The sequence below is a fragment of the Calliphora vicina genome, chromosome 1 (genome assembly GCF_958450345.1).
Source record: "Calliphora vicina chromosome 1, idCalVici1.1, whole genome shotgun sequence".
Classification (NCBI taxonomy): Eukaryota; Metazoa; Arthropoda; class Insecta; order Diptera; family Calliphoridae; genus Calliphora; species Calliphora vicina.
The window spans coordinates 21817662-21834136 of NC_088780.1; the positions used below are offsets into that span (position 1 = coordinate 21817662).

The window sequence follows — 16475 nt, forward strand, 5'->3', positions numbered from 1 at the left end:
ACAAAATACATTAAACAGCAACAATAAAAAAAAATCAATTGGAAATTTTTGTTAATTAAAATCACATAGACTTTAACACATAATTCTAATTACGATTTTTTTAACACCTACTTAAAAATCTTGCTAAACTGACTTTAAATGATTTGCAAAACAAGGCAAGGCCATTTGAAAAAAAAACAATGAAAATCATATAAAAAAAATCTTATAAAAGAAATAATAATAAAAAAATATTAATTTAAATCTTAAGAAATATAAAACTAGTTTTATTAAGCAAATTTTTTCTAGCAGCCATAATGTAATTATTGAAGTTCAAAGTTAATTTATGGCGGTAATAAAAAACATTTATTTTTAGTTTCAATATAACTTGTCTTAGAGAGAGAGATTTAGATTTAGAAGCCATTAGCAGCAGCAGTTATATAGAAGTTTTATTAAGTGACTGTACTCGTACTTAAATACTGGTTGGTTGGTTGATTGGTTACTTAGATGGCTGTTGGCTGGAATCGTATGATTTCAGTTTGTTTGCTATTGAAACTGAAAATGTTAATGGCGAAAAATGTGTTTTTAAAGCAGTTTTAATGTCGATAATAAACATTAGATTTACATATAATAACCGCCACATTTACATTGGCCTTTGATATGAAACTGAAAAGTTGTTGGTAATTACGAAAGTGAAAAGTTTTAAACGGTGGTTATGGCAGATGATTTAGAAAAGAATACATGGAGTAATGGTTTTGATGTTATATTTAAATTAAAGGAGAATTAACTGGATTGGTGTTTTTTTAAGCCCCATAGAACTTACGAAAGGGTTAACTGTATGATCAGTAAGTCTGCCAAATCATCATGAATAGAATGACGCTTGAACAACGCTACCAAATTATCCAAATTTACTTTTAAAATCAGTCATCTATTCTCGCAACTTACAGACGACTGTTTTATCGCAAATGAGTCTTATTTTTGGCTTAACGGGTTTTTAATAAACAAAATTGCAGCATATGGAGTGAGATCAATCCACAACAGATCCTACATATCCCATTACATCCACAAAAGTCCACCATATTTCCTCAAAAATGAAGCCGGATCTCACGTTACGATCAATGAAGATCATTACAGCAACATGACCAATGATTTGATGTTTCAAAATATGGATGACACTAATCCGGGAGAGATGTGGTTTCAACAGAATGGCGCAACATGCGATCGCAAACATCAATTTTGAGAAATCTAAATTTGGCGATAACATGATTTCGATAAATGATTCAGTCAATAAGTCTCCAAAGTCCTGCGGTTTCACAACTTTGGATTATTTTCTGTGTGGCAACGTAAATTCACTGGTTTATGCCGATAAACCAGCAACAATTGACGACTTGGAGGCCAGCATTGTTCGTGTTATTCATGGTATACAGACAATAATGGCCCAAAATTGGACGTCCAGAATGCACTTCGTCTATCACAGCCACAGTGGCCATATACCCAGAAAAGATCAATGTCAATGGAAGGCAAATGTTGGAATAAAAAAATTTTTTGATTAAAATTTTATTTTTTACAATTCCAATTTCTATCGGGCTTTAAAAACCACCCTTTATATCTCACCTATTTACCAGGAAATATTTGTTTCACAATTATTTTCAAATATTTTTAAAACCAAATCCGTTTGCGTAACTCTTGTCTTTTGACAGTTTATATTTAGTTTTATTTATAAAAAAAATGTTAAACTAGAATTGAATTGTAATTGTAGTTAATGATTTTAAAGTGCGTCATTACATTGTTTTACTTTACATATTTTAACTAAATATTTATTGCAATCTAATTGCTATTGATCTTTTTAAACCCATTCACTTTATTTCTACAAATATTTAACATTGTAATTGTAATATGTTAATAGGCGGATTTGCAAATACTGTTGATATTGTATACTCGTTGAAAATAATAACAAAAAAAAAAAAAACACACAAACTTTTGCTAATTGTTATTATTGTAAATTATTTGTTTTAGTTAACTAAATAAATGTATTTAGTTCAAAGTTTCTTGGCTGTTCAATTATGCTTAAAACTTGTAAAACGTTTTAGTTTCATTTATAATAAATACGTAATTATTTCAAGTAAATTAAGTTTCTTTAACATATTTGAAAATAAATAATTAAGTGTATTCATAGTTACTTGAATTATAAGTATGAATTTATTTAAATATGAAATTCAGTTTTAAATTCTTTAGACCGCACCAAAATGTTTGTTGTTATTGGCACATATCGTAAATAACTCATTCCCTTATCCAAATTACCACTTACTTGTGCAGTCATGAACTTCACTAAAGAACTCAGCAAAAGCACAAATTTTTGTCTTGGGTCTTTCGATTACGAACATTTGTACCAAAAAAGCGTCATATGCGGGAAGTTTTGCTTTACTTCTTTAATTAAAAACAAATAAGAGAGCTATATTCGTCTGTGCCAAATCGTATATACCCTTCACCAAATTATACTTCAGAGTACAATTTTTAACCATTTTTAGGTAAACAAAAATTTTTTTTTCCAAAGTTGTTCTTTTTTCATTTTTTGGGAATTTTTTTTTTCGAATTGTTATTTTGAAATTTTTTTTAAATTTAAATTTTTTTTCTTTAATTTTTTTTTGTGAAAAAAAATTTTGGTTAAAACATATTTTTCCGATTTTGACCCATTGTAGGTCCAACTTACTATGGTCATATATACGTCGTTGCAAAGGTCTTTGAAATATCTATCATTAGATATCCATATATATCTGGATTACTAAGTCATTAATATAGACAATGACTTAGTAATCCAGATATGCAGTGAGCCTCAAATGAATATAATGAAAATCCTAAAATTTATCCAACGATTATAATTATAAAGTTTCGGTTTGTTGGAGATTGGGTTGAATAATAGATTCGGTTATGAAAAAAAAAGATTTAAGTCGGACTATAATGATTTTCATGATCTTAAAAAAATCAAAAAATTCGCTAGTGTTTACTCACTTTTGAGGCTGTGTGTAGGTCAAAAATCGAGGTTTTCCTGGTTTTTTCCTCATATCTCAGCCACTTGTGGACCGATTTTGCTAATTTTAAATAGGAAACTTCTCGAAAGCATGTCTGACAGAATTATTGAAGATCCCGAAGATATCTGGGGTCTTCAGAAGACTTGCTTAATCGACTCCGCTATCTATAAGGATCCAGAATATATATACTTTATAGGGTCGGAAAATTATATTGTGGAAACTACAAACGGAATGACAAACTTATATATACACTTCTCACGAAGCTGAAGGGTATAAAAAAAGTACCACTGAAGCACACCGATTGCTCACCAAAGCTTATGGTGAATGTGATTCATCGGTTTTAATGTAAGAGCGATGGTTTCTGCGGTTCAAAGGTGGTGATTTTGACATAGAAGACAAAGATCGCCCAGGCCAGCCAAAATAGTTTGATGAATTGAAGGCATTACTCCATGAAGATTGCTGTAAAACTCAACAAATGCTTGCAAAATCATTAGGAGCTACTCAAGCATCAATTTTAAAATGTTTACGAGCAGCAGGATTCATTCAAAAGCAGGGAATCAGGAAAATTGGGTACCATACGAATTGAAGCCGAGAGACCTTGAAAGACGATTTTGCTTGAAGGCTGTAGAAGAAAATAATTTTCCACCGAATCAATAATTGCGATGAAAAATTGATCTATTACTATAACCCGAAGCTTAAGAGATTGAACGTGAAGCCCGGCCCACAAGCCGAATCAACACCAAAGCTAAAATAGTTGATGGATCTATGAAACAGGCACACGGGATACCAGAAGATGGACAAATTGTCTAAAATAGTCTTCTACCTGGAGACGGTCAACTAGTCTAGACATCAAATCAAAACGTTCCTGTAGTTCAAATAAGAAGATGTGATTGAGACTGGTGAGAGTTAGCTGTCGGTGAAATATACAAAATTATTTAGGAAGACCCCAACAGGTTTAAAATAGATCAAAATCTCATAAGAAAATTTATAAACAATTTTTGGTATGAAAAAGTTCAATATTTTTGAAGGACTGAGTTTTAAAGTGGCATATTTTTGAATCTAATTGAGATATTGACTTGAAATGTTTTTTGTAAGACCAAAAATTAATTTATCTAAACAAAAAAAAAGTTCGAAATAAATGTGAAACAAATAGTTCCTAATATTTACAATCCTATTAAAATGTTGATACAAATTTCTGTTTTAGAAACTCAATAAATATGTAATATGTAATAAAGTCTTTATTTATTAACAAAACTCAATGAAATTTTCAATGTTTTTAAAATTTGTTATTCTATATAACAAAGTGTAAAAAAACTTGTCAAAAGGTCAAAGAAATTCCGGAATTCCTGAAAATTGGATCGAAAATCCCAAAAAATTTATTTTTTTATGATTTTGCTTATAGGATCCACATTTCCTTCGGGGCTGGGAAAATACTTTGGGGATAAATAGGGAACACATCAAGTTTTCCAAAGCTGCTTTCCGTTTTATGATCCCAGCTTTGGAATTTTAGAACATGTAGCCCAAATTTGAAATTTTTATAAAAAATAGGTAAAATTTCGAAGGGCGTACGAGCGACATATTCGAAAAATAGTACATGTTTTTTAAACGAAAATATTCTCCATACAGAAAAACATAAAATTGTTATATATTCTTAAAGAATTTTTTTTTAATAAAAATAGATTTGAACCACCTTTTCGTCCAAAAAACAGCAAAAATCTAATATTTTTGGAATTTTTAAATTAAAAATCGTTTGATTTTGAATCCATAATTGATATTGCTTTGAATTCTTTTGTATATTATTGGTAATTTAGTTTTTTAACTATGCGGTCGAAAAGTATGCCCTATATTTTTTAAAAAAGCGGACCAAGGTATGACAAAATTTTGAAATTTAAATTTTCAAAAGCCTATAACTTGGAAATTATAAGATATAAATAGAAATCGGATGGGAAACCAAAAAATGGCACGTGTTTACATGTTGAAGGTACCCTACTTTGAGCACCCATAGCGACGCCCATGGAGAATTTGTAGGGTTCATTTTAATAACTTTGATGTTTTATTTAAAAGACAATTTTCAACCAGAAGATACTCCTTAAAATCGATTGGAAAATGTACGATCGCACATTGGCGCCCGTAGAAAAGATATAATTGACTGATTTTCAGTTTTCAAAAAAACAGAACATTTTTAGGTAATTTGGTCCGCTTTCAGATACAATATATCGAAAACTATGTAACTGATAGTCATTATTTTTGATTCTTTTGATAGATATATTTATTAAGAAAAAAATAAACAAAAATTTTACTGTTTGCTTTGTATTTGCCCAGGTAAATCGATATTTACCAACTATTAATTTTTTCAATATTTCTCAACTTTGAAGGAAAATAAAAAAAACTATCAATTTCTATATTTGCCATATTTTCAAAATAAGTTCTTTGATTACTCCTTTACCTAATGCAAAAATTTCCAGCTGCCCGTTCTTGCCCCATTTTTTGCTAGAGGTAAAATTTTGAAAAAAGACATGGTTCCAAACGATATTTACCAACTATACATTTTTTCAATATTTCTCAACTTTGATGGAAAATAAAAAAAACGATTAATTTCTTTGATTACTCCTTTACCTAATGCAAAAATTCCCTGCTGCCCGTCCTTGCCCCATTTTTTGCTAGATGTAAAGTTTTGAAAAAAGACATGGTTTCAAAAATGACATATGACCGTGAAAAACCAACCAACAAATTTTTTTTTTATTATACTTCCCATAAAATTGATTTTTCCACAAATTTCAACTTTGCTAACCCATAAGTAGGCACCTGAAAGGCGTAGAACCATTTTCAAACACACATTTCATAGGCTGATCAATTATCTATCATATGCCTTTTAAATTTTTTGGTTCAAAAGTTATGATTTTTGCAACTAAAAAACTCAAATGGCGCCACCCACTGTGGATCGTTTAAGTTTTCAAAAACGCATTATTTTCAATAAATTTTCCTTTTCTTCATGACCTAAGTCGATCGTGAGGCAGTAACCTATGGATTCCAATAAAATAGAATTTCTACATGAAAATCCATGCTAATTTTTTCGTTCATATTCAAAATTCAAAACCCAAAATCTCAGCACACTCCCTCAACATTAACAAAATGCTTCAAATTGTTTCATTTTTTTTTTTTTGTAATTCAATTTAACATTTCAGGTCTATAACAATTTAAATAGCATAAATGTTAGCAACCACTCAGATTTTTTGAAATTTCATTTATTAATAAAATCAAGAAATAAACTTGTTTCCCTACCCCTTTAAGCTGCAAATACTGTAAAGATAGCAAAAGTCTGCATTTGCACAATGTTTTTTTTTTTAAATATTTACATAATTTGTTTTACAACCCATTTTTTTCCAACAGTTTTTGTTTGTCTTGGATTTGCATATTGTCATATATATGACAATCATATACAAAATTATATTGTATATGTACATATTCAAACATTTTGCAGATTGTAGTCTATAAATATAAAAAATTGTTTACTTAATTAAAACGTTTTTGTGAGTGGGTGTAAATTAAACACATAAAAAATAAAAAAAAAAAACGAAAAATGTAAATAATTTCTGGTTGCTTGCTGGCAGCCTTTAAAATAATAAGAAACACTTGGTGGCAAATGGTTAAACAAGTTTTATGGCCTAATATTAAATAAAAATGTATATTTGCATGGCATTTGTGTTCAAGCTAACTATAAAGATTATAGTAATAAGAAATATTGAATTTAGTTTGAAAACAATTTTTCAAAAATCAATTATTTCTAGGCCTTTTCTCAATTTTTAACAATAATTATATTTCAAACAATGTTTGGAATTATATTTCTTTAACTTGTTTATTTTTTTAAACCGGAAATTTTTAAATTTAATTGTTTGTTTTGAATTTTACAAGATTTAAAACACCGCCTTCTTTACTTTTCTTTCTTTTTGAATACCGGTAAAACCAATTAAATTTCATAATTTTCTTTAAATATCTTTTAATTTATTTCCAATCAAAAACCTTTTTTTCTACACCACCAAAAAAAGTTTCCATTCTATTAGTTTAAAATCAAAAATAACATTAACAAGTGTTTTTGTATACTTTTTCAAAATTTTGATTGTTTCCCGCCTCATCAATATAATCATTCTTTATTCTTTTTCAGTTTTTTTTTTGTTAAGTTACGACCCCCATTTGTTTGAATACGTTTAACACACAGGTATAAATAGACATCTCTTCAAACTCTATATACCTTTTTTATTCTTAAATCTATTCATTCAAATCTATAGAAGATTGATGTGGTAAAATAACAATTCTCATGGTTTTTCTTAGTAGAACAAAACAAAACACACAACAACACACACAGAATCTAATTGGAAATTTAAACCTTTAACTTTGTAATAGTTAAAATGAAATAGAAAAACTATTTACACCATTATCGGTTGTAGTTGAAAGGAAATGATTGCAATAAGTTATTAAAAAAAATTGGCTCAAAATTGAAATGTGGAACATAATAATTTATATAAGACTATAGTAAATTTGACCTGAAATGGGTCAAAATCGGGAAAAATATTTTTTAACCCGATTTTTTTTTCATCAAAAATTATTTCCAAAAAAATTTTTAAAATTTAAAAAAATGGAAAAAACTTTTTTTAAAAAAAAATTAAAAACAATTTGGAAAAAAAAAAATTAAAAACAATTTCAAACAACTAAAAAAAAATTACAGTTTGAGTCGGAAATAAACCAACCAATTATAGATGGAATGTACAAAAAGATAAACGCACTGTTTATTGTTGGAGTTTTGTTTAAGCTTTGATATTTTTACAAATAAAGCTTGAGTGTCTGTAATTCTCATTCACTCTATAGCTTGATTTGTATAATATCATTAGTTTTTCTAAAGTCTTTTGGGAAAAGGTTTCCTGATGATCTGGTCTAAGCAACCAGTGAAATGCGCATAGGAACTAGCTTATCCCCCAACAATAAATGTCAGTGAATTTATCAATAATTGGGAAATATAGCGCAATTCTTACTGTAATATTAATTTTGTATTCCCGTATAACTCTTAAAAAAATTTTAATTTAGTTTAAATAAAAATATTTAAAAAAAAATATTTTTATGTATAATTTGGTGAAGGGTATATAAGCTCTCTTACTTGTTTTAAATAAATTTTCTGCAATAAAATTTAACTTGATTTTTTTATATAATTTTTCGAAAATAGATTAAATTTTATACATTTAATTGACATGCTGAAAATAATAGCTATGTTCAATAACTAAAAGTTGTTACTAGTTGTAACAATTGTTACTGGAAAAGCGTTCATTAACTCAAAAACTTGCAAGTAGAGAAAAAATCAAGAGCGTATAAATTTTAGAGAGTGTTCTATCGTTGCAAACTATTACAAGTTCTATTTTGAACTCGTAATAGTTAGCAGCTTATATTTTATATGTTTTGTGTTATTGTTTATTTAATTACAATTTTATTTTTGTGGAGAAAAAATTTAAAAAAAAAGAATTTTCAATAAAATTTAAGAAAATGTGAGTATTTACACATTTTAAAAAGTATTTACTGGGAAAGTAAATGAACAGACCTAATATTACATTCATATGTAGTACTTCCTCTTGTTTTAAAACATTTTAAATAAGAAATTGGAAGTCCCATTGGTAAAGTAAGAGTTCACGAAAATCCGTGAAAAATATATTGTAAAACTGCAAAACTATCCCAACCCTCAAGACTATTTGCACAGAGACAAACCAGATCAAGGATTCAAAGAGCAGATCTACCACCCCCCAAATTTCAGAGCCATTTGTCCATTAAGTTATAAGATTTTAATACTTATTGTTAGGCCTCTAAAAAAAGACAGATCCAATAATTAAATAAATAAAGCGAAAAACATTAATAAAACTAAATTTGTTTGGTTAAGATTTACATAAATTGTAAGATGCTGTAATCCCAGTTTATTTTAAATAAATTCATTGCAATGTATTGTTGGATCGATAAGCAAGTTCCCAGCTCTTCAAGAAAACTTTCACAAAATTTTGGAAAAACTAAAAATCAATTTTCCATTAAATACTTATTCAAGTTTTGGCAAAACATCAACTTTTCATTTTGGAAATATGTAAAGCGGTATCTCGTGATATCTGCAATCATATTAATGAAATTTCACATGATCGATGCTGAGGTGTTTGAAGACCAAAAATTGAAAGCATTACTCCTTGAAGATTTTTGCAAAATTATTGGGAGCTACTCAATCTGCAGTTTCAAAACGTTTGCAAATGTTTCAAAATAAAAACTAAAAATTACCGCATTTTAAGTCATGAGCCCAATTATTCGAAAATTTTTGTTTTGCAAAATTGTCGATTTTAGGAAGAAACTCATTTTATTAAATTTTTCAATTTGTCGAAAAATTTTTGTAAAATTTTCGATTTTTGGAAGAATTTCATTTTATAAAATTTTAAAAATTTTTAAATTTGTCGAAAAAATTTATGATTTTTTGTAAAATTTGTAGTTTTTTGAAAAAATTTAGATTTTTTTGAATTTAAATTTATTTCAATATTTTCGAAAAAATTTTCTAAAATATTTTTCTTAAAATTGAAAATTTTACATTCAATGATTTATAATTTAATATTTTTCCCATAAAAAATATGATTTTTCACCAAAAACTTATTTGTTTACAAATAAAAAATCTTTCCCTCAAAAAGTAATTAAAAAAAACGATTTTTTAACCAAAAAACTTTAATTCAAAATGGAAATGGTGTTAAAAGCCACTCTCAAGGCAGACCTATAATCCCAAATTCAAAATTACTAAAGAAAAAAAAAAACAAAATTGTATTGTGTCTAGTTTAAGAAAATATTTTTGTTTTAAGAAAAAAACTGAAAAACAAAATAGAAACAACAATAAGAAAAAACAATAAGAAAAAACTTACCAGTATTTGAGAGCAATGAATTTGAAGCGGTGGTTGGGCTAGTAGAAGAAGATGATGAGGATGAAGATGATAATTCATCTAGAGAAGTAGATGGATTTGTTGTTATTATTGGGGCCGCGGCTGCAGCAGCAGAGTCTGTTGTTGTTGTTGTTGAAGTAGTAGTGGAAGACATAAAAGTCATTGAACTATCATTATTCATTTCAGTTGGTATTGTTGTAACTGATGCTGTGGCTGGTGTTGTTGTTGTTGTTATTTCTAACATTTTAGCCTCCACATCCATGTCTATAACATCATCCAGTCTATTGATGCTGGGCTCTGTATTGGTGTTGGAGCTGACAGCATCATCACTGAGAGCGTTGGTGTTATTGTTGCTTTCGTTGCTAATGTTTTGCAATGTTGCTGGCATCATCGTAACTTCATTTAATGCTGGTGGTGGTGGTGTTGCTGTTATTGCTACAAATTCTGTTGTTGTTACTGTAGCTGTAGCTGCCGATGATGATGATGATTGTGATCCATCAGTAACAACATCATTTGTAACATTATTATTATTAGTAGTGTTGTTATTATTATTATTTGCATCATCGTTGTTGGCTGGTGCTGCTTGAGTTTGAATGCCACCACATAAAAGTGTACCACAAATTAAGGCAACCATAAACCATGATGAAGATGATGCTGTGGTTGCCGCTGTCGGAGATTTTCTACGTTTACTTGTTGTTAACATTTTCGTGAATTATTTTCTATATTTTATTTTTTTTGTTTTTTGTGAACTTATTTTGTTTGGCGTTCGATATTCTCTAAACAATTTTGTTTTATATAATTTTTGTTTTCTTGTTAAATCTAATTTTCACTAGACTTTAATTTATTGATGATTTCTTTTGTATAAATATATATTATATATTTCGTTTCGTAACTAGGAAGTTTACACGTTTGTTTTGTTTATTTTTTTCTTATTTATTACTTCAGCTTAACAAGTATAATTTAAACTGAAAACCGCGAGATTTAAACAATTTTTTTTTTAACAATTTTACACATTTATTTTGTGTTAAATACCAAATTTGTTTTAGTTAAGGGCTCATGTTGCTAAAAATATTTTAAAGAAATTAAATAACAAACAAATTAGTTTAAATTCCAATTAAATGATTTTAAATCAATCATCATAAAATATATTTTTTTGTTTTGGTTTAATCAAAAAAACCTTGTTCTAGTTTTGTTTTATTTTTTTATAGTTTTTGCTGTCATAAGTAATAATGTTGATGATTTTATGTTTTAGTTTAAATTTAAATTCATTGCGCTTTAATTAATTTAATTATCAACTTTTAATCATTGCTTGAGTGTGTTAAAAAAATTGTTATCAGCTTATAAAAAAGTCATTTCCGTTTGATATTTATCTCAACTTAGCTGACAATGTCAATTAACAAATTACTGTTTTTTTTATTGACCAATTAGAAATATAATAGACCATGAATGTTGAAATTAAGTGTGGTCATTGTAAAATGTTAAATCAATGATCGCTGTTTTTGCAGACTTTTTAAGTGAATTTGTTTTTTAAGTTTTAGATTTATTTCTCAGTATAAAAAATAGTGGGAATAAAACAAATGTCCAAATAGAATACATAAAAAGTACATCAATATACAGAGAAAACACATTCGCAGTACCAACGAAATTTGTTGCCAATCGAATGATTCGGTTGCACACAATTTTTTGGTTGTATCAAAAGAACGTCAGTCGACAAAGAAGAAGTTCGGTTAAAGCAACCAATTTTTTGTTACCCCTTCTAAAATTTTGTAGCCTCAACTATAAAATTCGGTCACTAAGGTAGAATCATTCGATTGGCAAAAAATGATGTTGCTATTACGAATCTGTTTTCTCTGTGTATTTTCAATTTGGATGTAAATCATTAAATTCACATCAACAACCTTTATGGAAAGGTCCTTAGATATTGCCTTAAATAGAGAGATATAATGTCAAAGGTTATATCATGAGATACAAATTCCAATGAGACATTACAAAAACCAACAGGTTTTAAAATACTTACAAAAATATGTAATGATAAACAGACCCTCTCCTATATTTTTGCAATGTTTCAAGTTGTACAGGCGTTTAGTTTACAAGTTATAAACTAAAATTTTGTATGAAGCTAGATTTTCATACAAATTCATATGAAAACTTGAATAAGCGCAAAGTAAAAGTAAAAAAAAATAGCTTCTAGTATACTCATTCCATTCCATATGTAAACATGAACATCCAGTTAATTCAGAAAATTAATTTTTCAATCACCCTGTTTAAATACAATGTGATTTACAAGATGACACAGCTGAACACAGCAAAATTCCTTCGTAAGCTTTTAATACACAGTATTTTTCTATTTAATTTGAAATCGGACCCACTGTGTGTCGTTTGCTAGATCAATCTGACATTAAATATAAGAAAATAGGCTACGAAATGTATTTTTAAGAAATAATTTTTGAGAAATATGTCTGTGAACTTTTTATCCAAATAATGGACGCTTGAGCTATTGATGCAATGAAAAAATAATAAATGTTATTCTGATATTATTGTTCAAACATAACGCAGGTTATGGACATTAGGATAGAAGGCGTAGTTTTTCGGTCATTGCATTTAAATTTTTCATACAGAAATATTATTTTTGGAATAACGAGTATTAGATTTAAAGGAGCAGTAAAGTAAATAATACCTTACGACGATGTTTTAGTACATCTTTTGTATTGAAAAGGCTATTTAAAATATTTAAAGCGTTTGAGTAGACGATACAGAATACTAACTTGTATTCTTATCGCATTTACCTTTCGTATCGAACTTGCTTTCGAATCGCAATAGAGAGTAGCCCCCTGAATCGTAAATTCGAGGTCACGAACTAGAATTTCAAATTTAAAGAAGCTCTCTACAATGAATACTCACTCAAGATCTGCTTCCCCGAGCTTTCAAATTCACAGCGAAGATAATTCGTTGAATGTAATATTGAATATCAATAAGTGGATGCTGATTTTTCGTTTAAAATCATCCTATGCGACGAAGCATAATTTCGCTTTGATGGTTTTGTTAATCTTTAAAATATCCGATTTTGGGTTTTAGAAAAGTTTTCATCATTGGGCCATATTTCTAGATCGCGACATGAAAACAGAGTTCTTTCTACCTTAATTGGATGATATCGATGTGTGACGGTGCCACATGCCATACATCCCATGAAGCAATTAATTTTCCAGCTGTTCTAGGAGACTGTCTCGAACAAGTGATTTTACTTATCATTTAGGGTGATAACTAGTTACATAACTAGCTAAGTTACTAGTTAGTTTAACACGTGCCTATCCTCAATTGACCTTATGGGTTACAATGAGACTGTCTGGCCCAAAGTAGCCAACGCATTGGATTCACATACCGGTTACATAGAGTCAGTTACATTACTGGTTTCCTAACTGGTACGAGTGCTAATTGCGCTCAAATTTTCAGTTAAAAATACATCTGATAGACAGTCCAATAACCGATTACTTGTTAACAAATCTTCCTCCGACAACAATCCAATAAACGTTTAAAGTGACTACACTTTGGTTTACTTAGAGACACTAAAGTGACAATTGACTACACGCTAGGTTACATGGGAAATCAGTATACTTAAGCAAAAAGAAAATAAACTGTATGAGAATTATATCAACTCAATGTGTATAAAACCAGTTTATACGAATTACTCACAAAAAATGCAGTAAAAAAATAAACGTTTAAAGTGACTACACTCTAGATTACTTACACTCTAGATTACTTTGACACATACGTGTCAAATGACCCAAAATATATATCAGACATTCTTGACAATTACTGTCTATAAGGAATACATTGACTACTTGCTTAACTTCACATTTCCTGTTTGTGTGCTCTCCCATTTCCATGATCAGAATTCAATACTATTTGATTTTGTTATGGGGAATTTTAAGTTAAAGCCAAGGCTAACAAGCCCACAGCCATTCATGCATTGAAATAGGAACATTCATTCATAATACTATACTGTGTATTTTATGATTCAATAAAATAAAAATAACAATATATTTAACTAAAAACTTGTATCAATTTTGAAACACGTTTTGTAAAGCTGTCACATTTTATGAAAACTAAAAAAAATATAAAATTTTTGATTTATGTAACCAATTATTCCATGAATGCCAAAAAATAAAAACAAATTTTGAAATCATATTTTGATTTGTCAAATTTCTTCAAATTCTGATCTGAAATAAGTAAAAATAGCATCAGTGCTGATGATTCTGATTTAAAAAGATTGTGCATTTTTATATTTCCCAATATTTTTATCTATCTTTTTAAATTAATTAAATACTTTATGAAAAAATTAAACTCTTTTAAATCAGAATTTGAAATGGAGTAGTAGATACATTTTTATTGCTCTAAAACTAACAAACAAAAAGTACATCGAATTTTTTAAATATTTGCGAAAAAAACGACAGTTCGATAGATAATTAATCTGGAAATGATCGAAGTCGAATGAACAACTACTTATAACTCTCGTATCTTTATGTACATAAATCTCCTTTAAACATATTTTCTTCGAAATATAAATTCTATCAATTTATTGTGGTTATATAAGTTCCTCTTCTAGTTCTTAGCTGTACAACAAAAGTGTCGTGCAAATGTGTTTTTTATAGAATTTTGGAGTGTTTTCTCTTAAAAGACAAAAACTTAAGATATACTTTTCTCTTTTCTTCAAAGTTGAAAAAATTTTTATTAATCTGTACTTCTCAATTTCAGCGAAATATTTTAATATTTAAATCTATTTAAAATCGTTTGTTTTCTATTAAGATTTTATTAGGTTTTTTAAATAATCAATTATGTTTGTAAATATTCATATGCATTCATTCTGGTTTAAATACATTTGTTTTCTGTCTTATTAGACTTTTAGTAAAAACAGGTTTGTTTTTTAGCTCTTTTGTTTTCACTAAAGAATATTTTTCTTTCAAAAATATTCTTTAGCCAAATCCTTTTATTTGATAATTTCCATTGTTTTCTTTAGCAGTAAATAAGTATTAAACGAAAACAAGTTTGTTTTTATATAATTTCTTGAAAATTTTATAATGTTGTAAAAATTTTTTAAATTCAAAACAATTTTGTTTTTTAACTCCTACATTTTAATATTTTAAATATTATTTTTCATAAAAAAAAATAGATTTTAAATTTCTTTTAAGTCTTTTCTTTAAAAATTAACAATTTGTTGTAAATATTCATATTGGTTTAGTTTTCTTATTAGACTGCCATCCAAAACAAGTTTATAGCTCAAGTTTTTCGTTTTCACTTAAGATATTTTTTTTTTCTTTACACCACAAGATAATCAACACATTCCTCAAGACATACTTTGACACAACAAACAAACAAACGAAAATAATATACAATATATGTATAAAATAAAAAACAATTAATTAATGCTAAAATATTAAAAATTCTCTTCTATAAAAGTCACCAGAAGAACCGGTTTCATTTATAAGAAAAACCAAAAAGACTTCATGATCCAGCAGCAAAAAAAAGATAAATTTAAAGGAACTAAACATGGCATGAAATGAATATTTTTTTGTCTTGTCTTTTGAAATGGTAACTTTTTTGTTGCTGTTGGTGTTGTTTTTGTCGTTGGTGTAGTTTGTGTATTTGGTTTGGTTGGTTGGTGGGTTAACTATTTTGGCTGTGTGTGTCTTTTAAAGTTATGTGAACCTACAAACAGCTGCAAAATGTACAACCAAATTTCGTATATTTTTTTTCTTCTTTTATTTAATAAATGCACTAAATTAGTAAAGCAAGTTTTTGTGTATTTATTTTTTTTTTTTTTGGCGATTTTGAAATGTAAGTTGTTAAGTAATCATTGACATTATTTTAAATTTTTACGATCTTTTTTCGAGAAATGAAAGTGAATTTTATTTATTTAAGTTTTTTGTTTTCTTAATAAAATTATTACTATAAATAAAGCCTTAACTTTTTTGCACTTTATTTTTTTTTTTAAATTTTCTTTAAAATTTAATTTGTTATTTAATTTTTTATAAGTTTTATATATCTTAAGGCTTTAGTTGTTCACTTTTTTTGTATTTTACTACAAAATTTTTATTTTTATTTAACTTTTTTGAGGTTTATTATTATCTTTTTTGTATTGTCACCTTTCTTATACAATATAAAATTTTTTAAATTATTATTCAAAATTTTTTTTATTACCACTTGTTTTTGATATTTTTCTTGTTACCCGTTTTAACGCCCGTTATCGTACAAGCTCTATAATCAACTGAAGTTACTGGTTAGCCTGTTAAGCATTTGCCAGAAATCAACCAGACCAACTGAGATTTCTCTATTAGGAAAATTATAAATACACCACACTTGCAATATTCACCTCTTACTAACTAACTACCTTCTTTTTGTTTGTATATTTTAGCTTCTTTATTTGGCTGTTTCCACACTGGCCACGTTTCAACTTGAGTAGGGTTTATTAAAGCAAAAGAGAAAAACAACAACACTAATACCACCACCACCACTCTACCATAACCAAACTAACTAA

General features: G+C 27.8%; 1 protein-coding gene across 2 annotated transcripts in view; it reads right to left on the bottom strand.

Moving 5' to 3' along the window:
* sas (stranded at second) overlaps positions 1–16197 on the bottom strand; it is an 84518-nt gene extending 68321 nt beyond the window's left edge. Inside the window, exons 1-2 of one of the 2 annotated variants that reach the window (XM_065499079.1) lie at positions 16139–16197; positions 9926–11005 (exon numbers count right to left, since the gene is read on the bottom strand). In XM_065499079.1, coding sequence (XP_065355151.1) covers positions 9926–10646 — 721 coding nt within the window. In that variant the 5' untranslated portion in view covers positions 10647–11005; positions 16139–16197. The remainder of the gene's footprint in view (positions 1–9925; positions 11006–16138) is intronic. The other variant, XM_065499086.1, reaches the window with a different exon arrangement.
* Between the last annotated feature and the right edge of the window lie 278 nt (positions 16198–16475).